This window comes from Phoenix dactylifera, chromosome 4 (genome assembly GCF_009389715.1).
Source record: "Phoenix dactylifera cultivar Barhee BC4 chromosome 4, palm_55x_up_171113_PBpolish2nd_filt_p, whole genome shotgun sequence".
Lineage (NCBI taxonomy): Eukaryota > Viridiplantae > Streptophyta > Magnoliopsida > Arecales > Arecaceae > Phoenix > Phoenix dactylifera.
Genome location: NC_052395.1, coordinates 6,690,582 through 6,710,528, shown reverse-complemented (window position 1 = coordinate 6,710,528; position 19,947 = coordinate 6,690,582). Strand labels below are relative to the sequence as shown.

The window sequence follows — 19,947 nt, the reverse complement described above, 5'->3', positions numbered from 1 at the left end:
CTGTTGAAAAACATTCACAATGGTTATCCATTAGCTATCATCTTTGGGTCCCACCCTATGACTATGAAAAATATTTGAAGTGAATATATTTGTTTAATTTTTTACAATCTTTGTTGCTATAAAGTGTTGTCAGCCTTAGAAATTTTAAGTCCTATCACTGAAATGCAAAAAACCGCTATAGATATAATTTGTGCATGATTATTGCAATCATAACCCTGAAATTCTTAAGTTGGAAACTTATCCAGAAGAATAAATTCCATGTAGTAGGATCGATGAAGAGAGAAATGGTTGATATCCCATTTGTTGTTGGCTTGGTTTAAATAATCCTCTCAGATTCTCTAGGCTGTAGAAGAATTAATTATGGTTTCTTGTGACATGGCCACCTATATGTACATCCTCATTTATATATAAGACAGTTGATATTATAAATAATAGTTTCATAGTATCCCTTGAACGTTGACCCTAATGAAGGTTTCAACTTTCAAGTGCTGGTCTATGCTGGCCTGCACATACTATGCCAGGCTGCTGGTACCCGGGGTGGCATGACACCTATTATTTTTAAAAATATTTTCTTATTAGAAAGGATAGTAAGTCAGTTTTTTTTTTTTTATATGGGTGTAATGCTGGCATGTGTACCAGCACCATGTCATTTTGGCCATTGGCACTTTTAAATCCTTCATTTTAATTGATACTTTATCTCTTTTTATTCCTTCATAAGAGTCTATTGCTCTTGCTTGTCACATGGCAATTTTTGAAGATGTGGATTTTCTGTTGAAACATGTTCCCAGATGTCAATATCCAACTTTAAGATCTTTATTTATAGATTTTCAACCACTGGGCCTTGATCCATAGGATCATTTACCTTTGGATCTCTGATGATAAGGTCTTCATCTTATAGTTTAAAGAACATGTCTCTAGTCACCAAAGATATGTCATGACTGGATTGCCATCTGTTTGATTTGCACTTGATTGGTTAACAACTAGGATTGAGCAAATTATCCTTTTTTTAAATACGCAAATACCAGTACGTAGCCCGAGCGTTTAACCTATTATCTTATATATGCTGTTTTGAGACTTCTAACTTTGTTGACTCCCGTCCATTGTAGGTTGTCCACAGGACCTGAGTATTACTCAAATATATGCTTTGCCATGAGTATATTGAGGCTCTGACATCTAGTTCACTCTGAAGGCTCGGGTATAGTAAATAAGAGATGACAGACATTAGGATTTGATGTGGTGGTAAAATGGATGCTAGCATTCTAGAATTGAATGACATATATACTTTAGGAAAGTTTAGGGCCCGTTTGATGTTGCTTTTGTTTTCAAAAACTCAAGAAGAAAACTATAGTTTGAACAATGTGTAAGATGAAACTCTTTGTTTTTGAAATTGTTCCTAAAAATATTTAGAGCTTTGGAAGCAAAGATTTATTATCATGGTTCGCCGTATCGGTACCGGTATAGGTGGCGTACCGATATTTGGTACGCCGAAAAAACTCCATACTTTACTGTACCGACATTGTGCTAGTATGGCGCTAATATGAGATCCTGTACCGAAACATCAAATCTTATTTATTATTTTTTAGAAAAGAGTGAAAATAAGAGCTAGGTGTGGCAGAAGTTTTGTGCAAATTCCATCTTCAACATTAATAATATCCATATGGTATTTCACTAATCTGTAGAGAAACCAAAACACAAAGAAAATGATGCCAAACAGGCCCTTTGCGCGTAGAGGAAATTAAACTTTTCAGCAATGAATTTTTTGCCATCTGTTTAAGAATTAAATGCCCTGATGTCTAGGGTAGAAATAATGTTGTTGCCATTATTGTAGTCTTTATAATGGTATTTCATGGGGAAAAAACCCAAGGCTTTGTTTCTTAAAGGGTTTTTTTTTTTTTGGTTGTTATCTAGAGACCTCGGAGAAAATAGGAAAAAGAAGCTAGGATTTCCAAGAAATATGCTTATATTTGTTACTGACAGTAGGTGGGCAAGTTTTTGCTTATTTAATTGTTTAATTTGTAGGATCTCCGGAGAAATCTGTGCACAGATCCTGTACACAATAGAGAGGATATATTGGAGAAGAAAGACAAGAAGAGTAGAAGGATGAGAGAGCAAGTGCAAAGAAGAGAGGGAAAATGAAGAGTTTGGAAGGAAGAAACTTTTATGATAAATAACCACTCCCGAAATACAACAGAATGATGATAAAAGAAAGGACATATTCGCATGGGAAGAATTTTTGATGGTGTTGATTTGTCATTAGATCCATGCATAGGTTATATGTACACCAAATAAGAAGATAGTGTGGTGCAAAATGATAGTGATGAAGTTGAAGATAAGGAAAGAAGCTCGAATAAAGAAGAAAAGGATAAGCATTGAAAAGTTCAAAGGAATAGAACAAGTGTGCTGCTCAAACTTGTCCTATCATTTTTCCCACAAGGGGTACTGGCAATTCATAAATAGGCAATTCTTTTTCATTTTATTCCCAACTTATTGCCCAAGCAATTGCATGTGGTAGTCATCTGACTTTCAAATAGGCTTCAGTCACCTTTATGCATAGTGTGGCCACCAGCCATAACACAACCAACATTCACCCCACTTCAGAGAAAATTGAAATCAGCACAATACTGAAAATCTCTATATCACTTCAGGAGAGTGAATGGATGAAGTTGATCCAATATAGTTGCAGCAATATTTGACTTTCATCATGATGGGAAAATTTAAGGATGACAGGTTTACTCCTATACTACATCATTGAAAGTAAAGCTCTGGCTTCATAAGATAAATTGATACTTGCATTTTATTTGTTTATATCTAGGATAACATGGTGTGATTTGGTGGTTGCCTTACCACTTATACCTGTTTCTTCTTGTAGATATTTTGCACTTTGCCAATTTTGTACTCACCTGATCAGTTCGGTTGCATCTTTCCAAAACATTATTAGTGACGATGATTTGCTAATATAATTATTTAACAGTTGTTTTATTTGTTTCAAAATCTGATATCTAACCAAGCAGTCATTTTGCTTTAAATCAACAAATTGATAGGTCCTGCACTCCCTGTCATTACCTGCAGATAAAGTTTCATAGAATGATCATATAATTTTGTTAATAAGATAGATAAACTAGGCTGCGGCAATGTAGGGAGAAAGAAATTCAGTAAGTAACAGTTATGGTACACCTCCTTTTTGTGCAAGTTGTATTGATAGGTAGGACATAATTATATGGTATGTGAACAAAATCTCTTTCTACTGTGTCTTAAAACTGACTGCAATTGACACTACTTCGACAATTGAACCATTAGAGAACAGCATATCTGATAAATCTTTGGCCTTTAACTGCTCGCTTCAACTCTCTAGACATTAATGTTGCTAGTTATAGCTGTGTTCGGTTTGTGTTCTAGGGTTCTGTTTCTGCTGGCTTTCTCAATTCTACTCATTTCCCCCCATTATACATTTTTGTAGATGTGGCACTTGTAACATCACTGAGAGATGGGATGAATCTTGTAAGCTATGAGTTTGTGGCATGCCAAGGTGACAAGAAAGGCGTTCTTATATTAAGTGAAGTAAGTATCAACAACTTCGTACATATGCATTTGCTTAATTTTTCTTGGCATAAGCTTAGCTTATTCCCTTCTTTCTACATTCTGGTCACATTCAAAGATCTGTATGAATGCTGCTTTAGATAGCAAGAGGCTCTGCTGTTTTTGTTCCATAGCGTGTTGAAAATTTTTCTTATAAAATTATTTTTGTCCATGTTTTGTAATAACAGTGTCTGGGAATGTGGTTCACCTTAAATCATCTTATTCAAAATAATTGGATTATCTCTTTCAGAAGTAAACATGATTCTCCTTTTCCCTAGATTCATTTCATCTAGATTTATGCCATCATGTTTGGAAACTACCTGTTGTGCTTAAAAGTCATCATATTTTATTATATGCAACATATCAGATTTATTGACTACGGCCAGTTAATGCAACAATGACTTGGAATTCGTTAATTTCAACTTAGTAGTTAATTTCTAGTTGTCATGTCTTGGTGTTTAACATAAATTTTGGCTATCTTGAATTTAATGGGAGGAAACATCTATTTCCACAGCAATGCACACCTCTTGGCACATGTCAATAGAAAATAAAACTATGTAAACTCTGCAGTTTAATTGCTGAAGTTGTTGAAACAAACACCCATAATAGTAATATACTTCTATACATTTAGGAAATCCAGTGGATAAGCTGTAAAAGCTCCTGAAATTTTAACAAACAGAAACAAAACTATGAAATCTATACACAAAATGCTATGGTTTCATTTTCCATCTCGTTATGGAGTTAAAGTTTTGTTATCTAGATTTGCATTACCATGGATAGATGATGAGAAATGATATATGACATGCGATAACCTGTCTTTTGTTCATTCATCTTTAAAATTCTGGTAACTCTTATTTGTTGTCAGTGCACACTGCACAGTGTCATGGAGATGTATTCCAGTGTCATGGTATATCACCTGTGTTCACTACTCAATGGATTAATAAAACTTTGATAATCTAAATCTTTTCTTTTGTGTTTCTGCTTTCCATATTTTCATTTTTTTGGCAATGTTCTTGAAGTTGGCTTAAGCCTTATGTTAGCTGGTTTCATATATAGTTTGCAGGGGCAGCCCAATCTCTAGGAGCTGGTGCCCTCCTGGTAAATCCATGGAACATCACGGAAGTTGCTGCCTCAATAGGGCAAGCATTGAATATGCCTGCTGATGAGAGAGAAAAACGACATAGACATAACTATGCACATGTGACTACACACACTGCCCAAGATTGGGCAGAAACTTTTGTAAGGTAAGGATCCAGTGATTTCTTAAATTGTACTCTGCAATCTGGTCTTCTTTTAAGGACTCTGCATGGTTTATGACTTTGATAGGATGGGTGCATTCTTTCTAACTGCTTGACATATCTAAAGGTAATCACATTATGGAGAAGGTGGGGAATGATTGTTGTGTGTGCCGGTGAACGTGCAAGGGAGAGTGATCATATATTTTCCTTCTGTTTGATAGCAAAATGAGCCAATCCACATTAGCATGCCATTATGATGACATGCTAACTTTCTTTGCACTACTTGATGGTTTTAACTGACTTCTTTGCTTGCATTGAACCAGTGAAGCTCAAGAAACGAAATTAGGACTACTTCTTACATTTTCCATTCAATACCATTGAAACAAGATAAGAAAAGGATAATATGCTTGTTGGCTTGAATAGGAGAGAAACAAGCATTATCCTTCATTTTATTAAAGTATGCTCTACTCCATCAAACAGATTATACAATTAACCTGCGCATTTTTGCCAAGGCCTAGAACTGCTGAAAGACTTCTGGAAAAAAGATATTTTTTGTGGTACCAGTTGCTGGTGGATGCTTTGAAGAAGGATATGGAAGGACAAACACTATATTTGCTCCAATTGTAACCTGTTTCGTCCAATCAGTTGATGTCGTGTAATTAGAATCCAAATCTGTGTGTTCCACACAGCTGCATAATTTTCCATTTGAGCTATTTATAACTACTTCCTTAATGTAAATAGACATGTTAAATTATCTAACATGATTTTTGCCCATCTAAACAAATTAGGCATTTTAAGTTATGCTCATGGTGTATGTTTTATTGCTGTTAAGCATGCTCCGAGCTTCTCTATATACTATCTAAAGATGTCAAAACACACTAATTAACATAAAGTTGCATTATATTAGTTGAAAGAAACTCAGGTTCTAAGGCAGAATTGTAAGAAATCATTTACTTTCTAAATAAGAATGAACTGTGTCTTGGAGAAACCTACATGCATGCATAAAACTATCAACAAACCAATTAGACAGAGTAAGCTGTGCACAAAATGCACATCTCATGTTGCATATTAGCTTATCCCAGGTAGAGGAATTATTTCATACTGTTTGTCCATCATGTTGTTCCAACATTTAACTAACAGGTTGTGGCTAACATGGTACAATATGAACTAATACTACACTTAGCTTTTGTATGTGTGGTGGGTGATATTTTGTGAACTATTGTTGCTTGCAATATATAATATAATGTTTTGTTGGTTTTGCATGACTCTTATTAAGTGATTCCTTCAAACCTCAAGTTGCCATTGACTCTGTTTTAGTAGATGAAAACATAATAATCATCCTCTTGTCTCTAAAACTGCCTTATAAGACCATCAGATTCACTCTTGACTTGTCTTCTGTTAATTTTTCTTTGCCTTTTCTTTTTAAACTCTTTTTAATTATTTAAACATTGTTACAATGTATTACAGCAAAGTATTAACTGGTTATAAATATCGACTTGTATTGGCCATTGGCCTCTTATGTTGCAGAACATTAATTTGATTACTTGTAATCCTACCATGGGCTTATATATGCTTTGTTGATTGATCTAGTGCTGATTGGTAGATTCAGCAAGTCCTACAGATGAATTTCTTTTCTATCTTTTCTGAAGAACATGTTTATGTTTTTACAAATTCTGTATTCGAACATACCCTTGGTCTTATGGTTCACTTTGAAATTACTCATACCATTTCACCTTTCCCTTTAGTGAACTAAATGATACAGTTGTTGAAGCTCAACTTAGAACAAGACAAGTTCCACCTCTACTTCCTACCAAGATAGCAATGGAACGATATTTGCAGTCCAAAAATCGATTGATCATCTTGGTATTCTCCTCATGTTACATATTTTATTTATTTGAATTGATGATAACTTCATGGGCTGTATTTCCTTTCTTTCACTTTTATCATCTTGTTTGACTGAGACAGAGATACTATAGGTACAATTGTTGGATTATTAAAATGTTTTGTCTCATTCTGCTATGTTTCTTTCTTCATGTCTTTGTATATAATCAAATCTACAGAGAAGTAAATTGAATATGTACCGGCACACACTAAGAGCATGGATAGTTAGCAACTTTTCATACTAGCAGTAAAATCCAATTTGTTTGCAATTTCTAACTATGGTATATATCAATTGTCACTGCCCAGTATGGATTGCTAAACAATTGAATGTTGTAACCTGGAAATGTTCCATAGCACATCCTGCGGTTGGATTACTTACACACCTTGATAAATGATTATTTTCCAGAAACAGTTAACAATATGTTATCATCATAATTGTCATCGTCAGTGTTGACAGATATGGAAACACTTCAGAACTTGTTAACAAAGAATGAGGTGTGATTATTTACTTTGTCTAGCCTAGGCAGGGTACATGTGACACTCAAAAAGTACATACATTTTTAAAAATATTAACATGTGCATTGTATAGGATATGTCTTTACTTATTCTCTATGTTGGGAGTGTTTCAACTTTCAAGTGCTAAAGATCTCTTATTCTTTCAATCCATTTTTTGAAGCTGAATAGTAGCAATTCTGATTATTTTTGAAGTTAGCTGTTTGTGGAACAAGCTTACAGATGCGTAATGATCAGATTCATCAACTTCTTTTTTTTTTTTTGATCTCTAAACAACTGTTGACTAAAGAACTAATTGACAACCAACAAACTTGCAAGTTTGAATGGCTAGACATGACAAAGAGCAACGTATCTTGGTATACAAGTTCTCCTAAATTTGTCCAGGCAGAAAGGAAGGGTTGCTGAGTCTTTTACACAAGGGTGCACAACATATGTTGGCCTGGCGCTGGAAGCAGGCCTGAGTTGGACCAACACCCCCTATGTTGACCTTTGGTCACCCTTGGGTGGGGTAAAGATGCTGGTATGTTAATGAAAAGTCCTGAACTGAAACCAGGCTATGGGAACTAGACCAACTTTTCTCTCCTACATCAGCTTTTCCTTCCTAATCTTAGTCTCAAATACAGATTTATGAATCATCATCTCTTCGCTGTCTACATCTTCCACACTCATTTTATCCCCATTTCTCTTCTCTCTCCTCTTGTTGCCTGCCCTCTCATCCTCCTCCTCTCGTGTCTCCACATGCCTGTTTCATCTCCCCTCCTTTGTTCTCTTCAATTGCCACCACATCGGCAGGGCTTATTACTAATGCCTTCTCCATGTTATGGAACCACATTTTCTATGACATTACCTGTGTTATGTGCCTTGTCGCATCATTGGGTCACTGGGGTTTTAGCCAACCACCCTCTCATTTGTTGCAAGACTTTGACCACACCTATGTTCCCAAACTCCATGAACCATGCCTTGAATTTAAGTTGATTGCCTAGCCCTAAGCCAGGTTTGGGTTTTTAGATTTTTGTACGAGCTAGTTTCTGGTTGGGTCAATACGGGCTGAAGCTAGACTTGCTCATGTCTAGCAATATGGGATTCGTACGGCTAAGGGTGGACTTACACAAGATTGGCCCATTAGTAGTTCTAGCTTGAGTTGTCCCTATGGTCCAATAAGAAGTGCTTCACCAAAGTATGCAAAATCATTGACCCAAGTATCTCTGGAAGATGAAGAATAATGGATTGTTCCGCAGGAAGTCAACATATTTATAAATATGAAAAGTTTAGATAAAATGGAGACTGAAGAGGTGTATAACCTCTTTTTTCATATCTCCTCCACCTGTGCATGTGCCTCACTGTAGGGATTCATTTTTGTAGGATATGCAACCAACTATGAGGTGTTGATCTCAATTCCATAGCTCTGTGATGAAAAACTAAAATTTTTAGCCCAAACTTTGTAGGTGTTAGAATCTATGGTTGGAACTTCCCTTTTCTTTAGGTTGGAACTCCCCTTAAAAGAAAGACTTAATGATCTGTGCTAGGGCTGAGGAATTAGGGCTCCCTACCTGTACAGGCATAATAACTCTAACTTGTATATGTGGGTGCTATGCCTATGAACCAAAACAACCCACGAATTGGTAATCAATGCTATGTCAAAAACAAAATTAGTGCACCGCACCATTTCAATTCTCATGGCTTAAAATGAAGCAATGCATTTGCGCCATGCATGCATTCTCTACCTTTCTGCATTTAAGAGGGCCCTATGCCTATGTATGTCAGCTTGAACTCCAGGCTTACATTCTGCCTGTGTGTGGACTACTTTTATGCTGATTGACCTTGCTATCTGTGCAAGGGCCAGAATCATGTATCCTGTACTCCTAAGCTCTGTAATTGACATTTCACTGGAAATTCCTTGTACCTAGTTGACCCTTTTTATGAGTTGGATTTGTGGACCATCCAACCTTGTGTTAAATATGCAAAGACTTCTTGAGCATGCTGTATATATCTGGGAATTAAGTGAACTTGGGGCAACTGGACTCTAGCCCGAGTTTGTTCGGAGATCAAACATTCAAATTGAGAATTATGAGCCTATGCCAAATGCATGTTGCATTCTGTCCACATGTTTATTCCACAATTTATGTCAAGGTTGGACCAAGGCTGATAATTTTTGTGTCATGGGTGTGTGTGCATGCTTAAACATGCATTTCTACTACAACACCAGAAGGAATTTGTTGAGAGCACTTACAAGCAGCACTCCATCGTGCACTTAGGCCCATGACTTGCCCAATGCATATATATGTTTTTCAAGCTTTAATTGACAATTGAGTTAATTTTTAGTTTCATTCATGGGAGAAGTTTTGGTGCCGTGGTCATGCCTTCATCAAGAATAGGTTCTACTAAAATCATATGCTAAAATTTGAGCATTTACTGAAGCTGTGAGAAAATTATTGTAAATTTTTGATGAGCTATCCTTGATTATGGTGATGCTCCTGTGAACATTATGGTTAAAGATAAGGTTTTTAATTTGGAAATATGATAGGTTTTAGAAAATAACTACTATGACTGAAAGAAGATATAACAGAGGCGGTCAAACTATTACACTAATTATGCAACGGGTTATACACCAAGATGTCAGATACATTAAGAACAAGAGGTGCTTATCTTGAACTTGATGTGGAGCATTTATTTATGTTGAACAAGAAATGCTGTAGGGTATGGGCCTTCATGAAGAAATTAACAGGTAAGAAGTGCATGGATGCATTAACTAAACAATAGGCGACATCCCATGAGGGTGTTGTACTACTCCCATTCCTCTCCTGGGAAAAAACAAAAAGAAACCCTTATTCCTTTTCTTTGTTTGCCATCTTTGGCCTATGATGCTCATCTTTGAACTGTCTAAAGATTATTTTCTTTTTAATCCTCTTATGGTTCTTAACCTTTCACTAGGGTACTTGTCTTTGGCTCTGTTGATCTACACCTAGACTTACTGCATATGTATAAATATGATAATAGTATAATATAATATAATATATTATATAATTTAAACCATCGTTTCTACTACCCAACATTCTGAAATATACAATCAAGCTGGTTGACTGACACTTTGTAAAATTTTACTGCCTCAATTTGTGACTGTTACTTGCAAAACACTCTAGATGAGTACCATCATTTTTATCCTCGCTATTTTGATCCTACTTTTTCCTTTTATTAGAACAGGTCCATGTTAGCTAAAGCAATAATATTTTGGCAGTCTGTGGTGCCTGCACCACCATCTGATAACCGTCTAAGTTGTATTAAATGGAAGAAGTGGGTGTACATGTTTCCTTATCATCTCAGATGCTAGTTTTGGAAGTATATACAAATTGAGTGGCGAGGGAAGCTGAAGTCATCTCTCAGACTTTAAACTTACCTGTTAAAAAACCTTTGGTTGACTCTAAAAATTCTGTTCCTTTGCCTGCAGTCCCTAAAGTTTCATTTTTTGCAATTGATTTTAAGGAACTAAGGTTTGAAGTAGTCTTTTCCCCCTTTTATGTCAATAATAAATCATCTGGTTCCTCTAAATCCTGAATTGAGGATATCAAGATTGCTGATTCAATTCTGCCTTGCTTAAGTTTTTACAGAATATATTGTGGAATAATGACGACCTGAAGTTCGTATATGATTTACATCTTACTTTATTTTTCCTTTATTGACATATGCGTATACTGCCAAATCGTAGGGTTTCAACGCAACACTGACAGAACCAATTGAATCTTGTGGAAGAAGAGGTGGAGACCAAATCAAAGAGATGGAGCTTAAATTGCACCCAGATTTGAAAGTGCCTTTGACAATTCTTTGCAGTGATAAACAGACAACTGTTGTTGTTCTCAGTGGAAGCGACAGAAGTGTCCTAGATGATGTATAATTTTAGAAATATATTTTTATATTTTCCAACAATTATCTTAGTGCTAAGTTTCTTGTGCTTTTCCAGAATTTTGGAGAGTACAACGTGTGGCTGGCAGCAGAAAATGGGATGTTTCTGCGCCTTACAGGTGGAGAATGGATGACAACAATGCCAGAGCATCTAAATATGGATTGGGTTGACAGTGTAAAAGTGTGTACGGTGTTCACGATTTTGTTTTCATTGGAGATATCTTTCGATGAAGTAGATTTATGATACTAACTGAAACTTTGCAGCATGTTTTTGAGTATTTCACTGAGAGAACACCTAGGTCTCATTTTGAACATCGTGAGACATCACTTGTATGGAATTACAAGTATGCAGGTATAGTTTTGATCTTTAGGAAAATAATTGTTATACTAGTACATTGAATACTCATGATTTCACTCATCTTTTTCTTATGATATTGTTATTGTTGCAGATGTTGAATTTGGAAGGCTTCAGGCAAGGGATATGCTGCAGCATTTATGGACAGGCCCGATTTCTAATGCAGCCGTTGACGTTGTCCAAGGGAGCCGGTCAGTTGAGGTTAGATCTGTTGGAGTTACCAAGGTATGTCAGTATATGTTTCCCTTTTCACAAGGATACATTAGAATCTTTCTTAAGTGTAACTTGTATTGGTCCAATAGTTCTTTTGTATGCACTCGATCTACAGATCACCTTGAATATATGATGCACTGAGAATATATGATCTTTACCTTGAATATGATGCATAGTAGTTTCTCTTGAATGATTTGTCAGAATGGGTTGCATTCTGAGGAGCATGGTCTGCCGAACCGGGTTGAACCACTTGGTTCACCTTGTACCGAACTAGCACGAAACTGGCACAATTCATCCAGTTTTTTCAGAAAATGGCGTGAACCACTCTGAACCGCCGCCCTCTCTTTTCAATAATAGAGAGGCTTAGAAGGCCTCCCAAGATTTCTTAGGCCTTTTTATTTAGTGAGAGATCTGAGACTGATGCAGTTGTAGATGATCTCACATGTGGAGTAGGATCTTTAGATGTTTCAGGTTCTGAGTCATATACTGGATCCTATTATCTGTACCTACAGATAGCCTATGGCCCAAACGGATATGGATATGGTGCGTTTGAGACATCATCTTCTAGTGGCTACTACCCTACGTAGTAGGAGTATCTTATCGGTTGGATTTTGCTGTCGGCATATTTAGATGAACTTCTTCACAATCGAATTATTGGCTAGAGGAGTGCGTCCCAAAGCTAGAGCTTTAGTGAGATCCAAGATTGGTTATAACTTAGAGCACATATCTTATGGAATGAGCGTACAGTACTATAATGCCGCTTGGATAGAGGGGTGAGTTGATGTACCTCCTGATTATGCTAATGATTTTGATATTTACGAAAGACATTGCCACTCGACGAGATTTTAGATGTTTGTATGTATGTTTTATATTTCACTAATTAATTTTAGGATATTTTATGTTGCTTCTTTTGGCGTGCGAAGCCAGGATCGCCGACTTTTTTCCTTACATTTTAGTTTCGGCATGATGCTCATGCAGAAGGATGGGGTAGCAAACCTAATGACAGATTTGCCAGATTTTTGTCTCTTCAAGTAACATTATTTTAGAGCGGTTATCTTATGAAGAAACTTCTCCTGAAACATATTCGGCTTAGGGTATCGAAAAGGTAGTGGTAGTGGGTTCAAATAGAGGGTCCGGCCCTTCAATCATCAGTCATTTTCCTTGCTGTATCACCTGTCTGGTGGAAAAGTTTAGCTCTATTTTCCCTAATTCTAATTCTTCGGAGGGAAAAATTCACTTTTTTATCCGGGAAGCGCTAAGAGCTAAGCCACTAATGTCGTGGCGAAGGTTATATCTCATTAAGTCAGCGAAGCCTATGTGTTATATCCGATCGAAGGCCTTCATTCTCAGCTTCCTTTTTTGAAGTTCAATTTCTGTCAGAGGAGGACCAGTGTACTGCTTTGCCCAAGACGGGGCCAGAGAAGGAAGAGCCTGTATCAACATCCGTGTAATCGAACCATGCCCTCGCAGCATCAACCGTACTTTTGCCTTCATTAAGTCCTATGTTTTTTCGTGGAGCGCAGTAGTAAATCACTTCAAAAGGTCAAAAAGCATCATTTAAGGTGTACTAGATAAAAACATCAAATGATATCAAGAACACCAAATTAGACTTAAAATCATTCAAAAAACAAAAAATTTGATTACTTTTCATTAAATCTAAAAAAAATAAAATAAAATAAAAAATGTCTTTTTGGTCGGAACTGACATGCTACATCGTATGTGTGTTGGTATAGTATCGATCCGGTAGCCGATTGGTAGCGGTCTCGATATTGGTTCCACTAACTTTGCCGAGGAGAATTTTTTATATGCTAATATATTAAAAGCAATCTTGTATGTTGAAGTATACTGTTGTATATCATGTGAAAACATATTTTTGTATTTTGGGTTTATGTACTTTCTTTTTTTTATTGTATACCTTTCTTTGATTGCAACTTGTCAGATCTTGATCCTCGAGTTATACTTATATTAATTTTTGAGTTTAGTACAATCCAAGGTCAGCAAGCTCGATACCAAGTACCATATCAGTGCCTTATATGGTACGGTATGCAACATATTGAAATAGCTTTCTAACTATTTTTCTCAATTTTTGTCTCGGTACATCTTGATATAGGTCGGTATGCTTCGAGATGGGATGGTATGCACCTCGGTATACCTCAGTATGCCTCAATACAAGTCGGTACACCTTAGTACGGGGCGGTACGAGGCTTGTACCAATTCAAGTTAAGTTTCATACTAGTTTTCTTTTAGTACGGTATGGTATATCCCATACTGGGCGGTACGACAGACCATGGTATAATCAAATCAGAATGAAATGGGTATTCTGTAGAGCGTAGTCACAAATGGTTAAAAAGGTTTGCATTCACTAGGAGGAAAGGAAGATAGTTATAACTTATAAACATTGTTATTATGGATGCATGTGGTTGGGGACTTAGCACAAGACTGCCATACACAATTGAGGAGCAACTTGATCAAATCTAGCCTGGAGGGCACATTATTGTGTATTATGTAACAAGAGATCTAATTGTTGGAAGTCTCATTTAAAATCAACTATTACGAGGCAATAGTGCAGTGCAAGGTCTATGGAACCACTACCATGACCCATAACGGTGGGCGGGTGGGACAGTATAGTACGCATCCATATCGTGCCGTTCTGGTCCATTTTAGAGTTTTTTTTATTTCTATATGCCAAATTCAGTTCAAAATTTGAAAATAAAAAAAGCGGGGACCAGTGCATTCCCTTTCTCAGAGGGAGGGAAAGTGAGGGGGAGAGGGAGAAAATGAGGGAGGGAGGGAGGGCTGCCTTAGCAAAGCCTAAGTCAAGCGCATGAGAGAGAGAAAGAGAGAGAGAGGGGAGGGAGATGGAGAGGAAGGGGGAGGGTCGTCTCAGCAAATCCTAACCCTAACTCAAAAGTGCGTACGTGAGAGGGAGAGGGAGGGAAGGGGATGGAGAGGTAGGGACCTACTATTGGCCAAAGGGCAGACCGTTGGGAGGTGGGCACGGTCTTCACGAGAGAGGAGTGCTCTCTCATGCTTTCTCGATTTTTTCGAGTTTTGAGTGGAGGAGGGGGGCAAACTGAATATATAGCTCGATCCATGTTGGTCTGGTTTAGTACACCCTGAGCTGGCTGGTTCGGCATTTCTTGTACAGTGTATGCAACTACTAGAGGCTAGTGGCCCTCACATAAGTTGCAAGTCACCCGTTCATTGGAGTTACGAGATAATAACACAAAAAGTACTTCTACATGTGCAAACATATTATGTAATAATACATAAATTCTACATAGACCACAGCATTATCATTTGCAAATAGTTTGCAGAGCATCTTGCAATTCTTTAATTAGCCCTTTTAGGCCATGTGCAAACATATTATGCAATAATACATAAATTCTACATAGACCATTGCATTATCACTTGCAAACAATTTGCAAAGCATCTTGCAATTCTTTAATTAGCCCTTGCAGGCATGTTTTCTTCTACTTGAATGACCTTTCCATTATTCATCTTTGAACTTTCAAGTATTACTTGATATTTTGCTGAACAGCAAATATTTGTCCTTGACAAATCATCCTGCAGTTTATGTTGTGATGATAATGCTTATGCAAACGGTTTACAAAGTATTTATGCAATTTCTTCAATTAGCTGTTTCAGGCATGTTTCTTCTATTTTAACTATTCATTCTTCACTCTGGATCTTTCAAGTGTTATTTGAGATTTCCTGAACAGCAATTATTTGTCCCTGACAAATCATCCTGCAGTTTGTGTTGAAATGATAATGCTTAGGTGAATATAGTCCTTTATCTTAACCTGCACTTTCTTATGGATGAATCAGATAAATGAATCTAGTGCATTCGTTGCTTTATTTAGGTGCTGAATTTAGATTATCATATCTGAGTTCAATGAGAATTAATCTCTCTAGGTTCAGTTAATTTAAGACTCTTAATATTTGTGGTAATATAATGGGTGATTTTACCCATGGGCGTGAAACACATGGATGTGTGTGTGTGTGTGTGTGTGTGTGAGAGAGAGAGAGAGAGAGAGAGAGAGTTAATCCCAAACGCCATCAATTGAAAATACATGAAGGATCATCTAGATTGAGCACTGCTAGAGATGAATAACAACAAGCACCCAAAAGAAAAGGACACTGTTTTGAAACCGCATTGTGGATCGTGATCTAGACATCTTTACAACATATTTGAAATTACATTCAGCAATGTTTATAGTTCTGGACCAAAATTATGTTGCATTAGAAAGTTATCCAATCTCTGAGACTCAATGAGTAGGTAAGAAATATTTAAGACATTTGACTTCTGAATTTTTCTATTTGATATGCAGCTAAAACACTAGGGGCAAGAGGTTTATATATTTTACTTGAGAAGGCTCTTTTTGTTAAAAAAGTTCTCTGTTATACTCATGCAGGGTGCTGCAATAGATCGTATATTGGGAGAAATAGTTCATAGCAAAAGCATGGTCACGCCGATTGATTATGTTTTATGTATTGGTCACTTTCTTGGAAAGGTAATTCTTCTTATGATAAGTTGATACTTAGTCATGATAGTGTAGATGAAGTTGTGCCTTTGTTTGTTTAACTTTTGACAATGAAATTTTGTTCTTGTTATGCTAGGAAACAATAAAACAATAACAACATAATTTTTTCCTAAAAAAGTTAGGAAAGAAGAAAAGGATTAGCATGGAGTCCCTTCTTCTCATGAGACCATAAATCATTTAATTTATGTAGAAAAAAAAGAATGTTTGCATAAATAATTTTCCAAGATTAATTGTCAAGTTTGACAAAAAGGGATGATTGAAATGAAAGTAAACATGCAATAATGCTTAGTATATTTCTTCAATAATTCTTATTTTTGTTATATACACTTTTGATACTACAATTTTAAACCCAACCCAGCCAGCTTTAGACGAACCCTGGAGCAATGGGCTTGAGGCTGGTCAGAAATTAGAAACCAAGGTACGCCATACCGGTCTGAACCAGATGGTACGGTATGGCCGTACTGGTACTTGGTATGAGTGGCGTACTGACACTCGGTATGTAAAAAAAATTTCGTACCATATCGTATCGACACCATGCTAGTGTGACACCGGTATGGAGTTCGGCACCGAGATTGCGAATGTTGTTAGAAACCATTATGCACTTGGTCACATTAGCTCCTTAGGCTTCCTAGAATGCTTTCACAAGCTGAAAATGATCGCTCTGTTGCTCAAATACTGGAGTTGGTGGCTTCGTAATTTACTTTAAGAATAAAGAAGCTAAATTTTGCCTGGTCACAATGTATGAAAGGATTAATGCCACCTCTTTTGGTTGACATAAACTTTGATATTTTTGACATTTGTGTTGAAGGATTTGAATATGTGTGATGACAATTAGAATGCAATCTATATTGTGATCGAGTAGCCTTAAGTTTCTTGACAAGGCCAAAACAGAAATTAGACTATTTTTGCTGCTGTAGGTAAGATACTGAAAAATAAAATGTAGTTGTTGCTATTTGTTGTTTCTTCTATGTGTGATTTCTGTGTTGATAAAATATGACACTTGCGAGTGGTATCGCTCTGTTGCTAGTCTATAAGACTAAATTCTTTGCAAATCATGGAGGACGTTGGAGCTAAATTGTTTTTACTACCAAAGCAAAATGTTTCGATTTCCTCAGCTTGATATTACTTTCATGGTTTTAACATCTGCAGCTTTAGGTCTTGACAATCATTGTTCTATATAGCTTTAGTTATTTAATGTCAAAATGGCATATTTGCATGCAACTCTATTGAGGTCAGGTATAAGTTTTTTTTTTTTTTTTTTATGTAGAGTCCGGTCATCCTTGTCTTTCTTCCTCTGTTATAAAAGCATGTGTATATATTTAGACAAATTTGCAAAATTTTTATGTCTGACTAATGAATAGCTTTAGTCATCTGGGCACTAGCATGGTGGTTTTACTGCTCCAGATGGAGGGGTTTCTGAGTTTGAAACTTGGGAGGTGCTTTCCCAAGTATTAGGACCTGGGTAATTTTGCTAGGGGTTCTTCACTGCCTCTCCCTTAAAAAATGATGAAGGTTAAAAATAAGCTTCATATTTTACTCCTGATAGTTCCTGTCATGCATGCATCTTTGCAGAGAATTGATGGCATTTGTTACAACTGTTCATTGTTAGCATTGAGTAATTCAATGATTATAAGATTTTCAATCTGTTTCTCATACAAGTTGCATAATTGTCCATGCTAAATCATGACATTTTGTCTAGTTACCTGTCAATTTTATCTTTCACAAGCACCCTAGATGTACGACCACTTAGGGTTGGCCTGCATTGCATGAGAGGACCATAGCGATAGGATAATTTAGGATGTAAAGCTGTTTATTGCTTGCTTCCAATGTCCTAAGAACAGGACAGCAAATAATCGAACTGAATTTATCAGCAATTGGTAGTGCTGAAAAATTCTGTTTATGGTTTTCGAGTGAGGAGCTGTTAGGAAAAAGAAACACAAGGAATGAAGGGCTTAATTGAAAGGTCTGCTCTAGATTTAAATCAGATTATAGTAAATCTGAGTCCAGAAATTTGTAGAATGCACCAAAACACCAAGAGGGGAATCAATATAGGTTTTAGAGTAAACATATTGATATTATTAATCAAATAAATCATGATATGGTGATGCAGAATTTGTTGACAGAAATCTGATATAAAATTAAGCTACATCAACAGCCAATGATAAATGGAACAAAGAATAATAAAGTAGACATAGAAGAGGAAGAAGGGAGAATAATAAGAAAGATAAGGAGAAATAAGTACGAGAGAGAAATAAAATACATCAATTACTGAAAGGAAAAAAATAACTCCTAGTTAGATTCTTATTTAAATACATCAATTACTAAAGAAATAAAATAGATAAATCAGACCTAAACAATTTCTAAACCAAATAAAATAGAAAAGCTTGGATAGGTGGACTGTTGTCGAATATTATGGACCCAAAGGATGCTCCTGCATATACGTTTACATTGCACAGAACTTGGCCTTAAGATCTTCATGTTGTCACTCTGAAGCTTCCCGCATGATGTTCATGCTATCCTGTTGCCAACTGGTTGATAAGGGGCCCTCTAGTTGATGACTAGCAAGTTGTAAATCATTGGTTTGATCAAAATCCTTGATGAATCCAGCAAATGAATGAGAATGGATCTTCATATTGCTTTATCTCCGTCATTGCTTTTAGGAGGTAGGACTATGACTCGATCTTGCCATGCATGCTCTTCATGTAGATCTTCATTGATGTGATCTTTTACTCTCAAGAAACCTAATAATAATCTTTTGCAGCATTTTCAATCAACAAATCTTAAATTGTAGCATCTTTTCATGATGATGGATCCCTATGATAGGTTTTCCATATGTTGAAATCTCAATTATGGGCGCTCTTGATATGTGGTTCAGTCTCAGGAAGTTTTCCAACTAGTACTGCTGCAATTGCCTGCAATGTAGCATTTATTGACATCATATCATTACTGATAGATGTCAATCCTAACATGTTGATGAAGATCATCGATGTTGCAACTCAAGTTTTTCATAACATGACAAAAGGGGAAGGAAATGAGGAGAATAGAAAGGGACCAAGAAGAAGAATGGAAGAGCAAAGTAGGACCCTTAGCTCTGGTACCAAATTGATGCAAGACCACTTAGGTTTGGCCTTCATTGTGTGAGAGGACACCTAAGACAGGATAGATTAGTGTGAAAAGCAATTTTGTTGCTTTGTGTCCAAAGTCCAGAGAATTGGGCAGCAAATAATAGAATTGAATCTATCAGCAAATGGTAGTGCAAAAAAATTCTGTCCAGATTTTTTGAGTGAGAAGATGGTAGGAGAAAAGAACACAAGGAATGTAGAGCTTAAGTAAAAGGTTTCCTGTAGATTTTTAAAGTAGATTATAGTAAATGTTGTGCACAGAAATTTGCATAATGCATCAAAATACCAAGAGAGGAATCAATACAGATCGTAGGAGTCAACCATAAGTAAAACAAGGAATAATAAAGCACACATAGAAGAGGAAGAAGAGAGTATGGTAAGAAAGATAGGGGAGAATAAGTACGAGGGAGAGGGAGAGGGAAGAGGAGATGGTTAAACCTTAGCCAAAAGGGTTAATCTATTCCTTCATAAAATTTCCTTCATAAAATTTAGTGCACCATATTTTTTTTGCCCAATAGCCCTTCGATCCCCTAGTCTAAGTCATCTAGGACTGCTACAAATGTAGAAAGAAAATATCCTTGAAACCCCACTAACTACCAAGATATTTG

At 36.4% G+C, this 19,947-nt stretch overlaps 1 protein-coding gene across 3 annotated transcripts in view; it reads left to right on the top strand.

The window, feature by feature from the left end:
* The window catches only part of LOC103717209 (alpha,alpha-trehalose-phosphate synthase [UDP-forming] 1-like), a 41,665-nt gene that overhangs the window by 19,341 nt on the left and 2,377 nt on the right, over positions 1–19,947 (top strand). For all 3 annotated transcript variants that reach the window (XM_008805513.3, XM_026808484.2, XM_008805512.4), the window contains 8 exons: positions 3,458–3,558; positions 4,633–4,820; positions 6,560–6,677; positions 10,912–11,091; positions 11,164–11,286; positions 11,370–11,457; positions 11,555–11,685; positions 16,089–16,187. In XM_008805513.3, the coding sequence (XP_008803735.2) occupies positions 3,458–3,558; positions 4,633–4,820; positions 6,560–6,677; positions 10,912–11,091; positions 11,164–11,286; positions 11,370–11,457; positions 11,555–11,685; positions 16,089–16,187 (1,028 nt within the window). The remainder of the gene's footprint in view (positions 1–3,457; positions 3,559–4,632; positions 4,821–6,559; positions 6,678–10,911; positions 11,092–11,163; positions 11,287–11,369; positions 11,458–11,554; positions 11,686–16,088; positions 16,188–19,947) is intronic.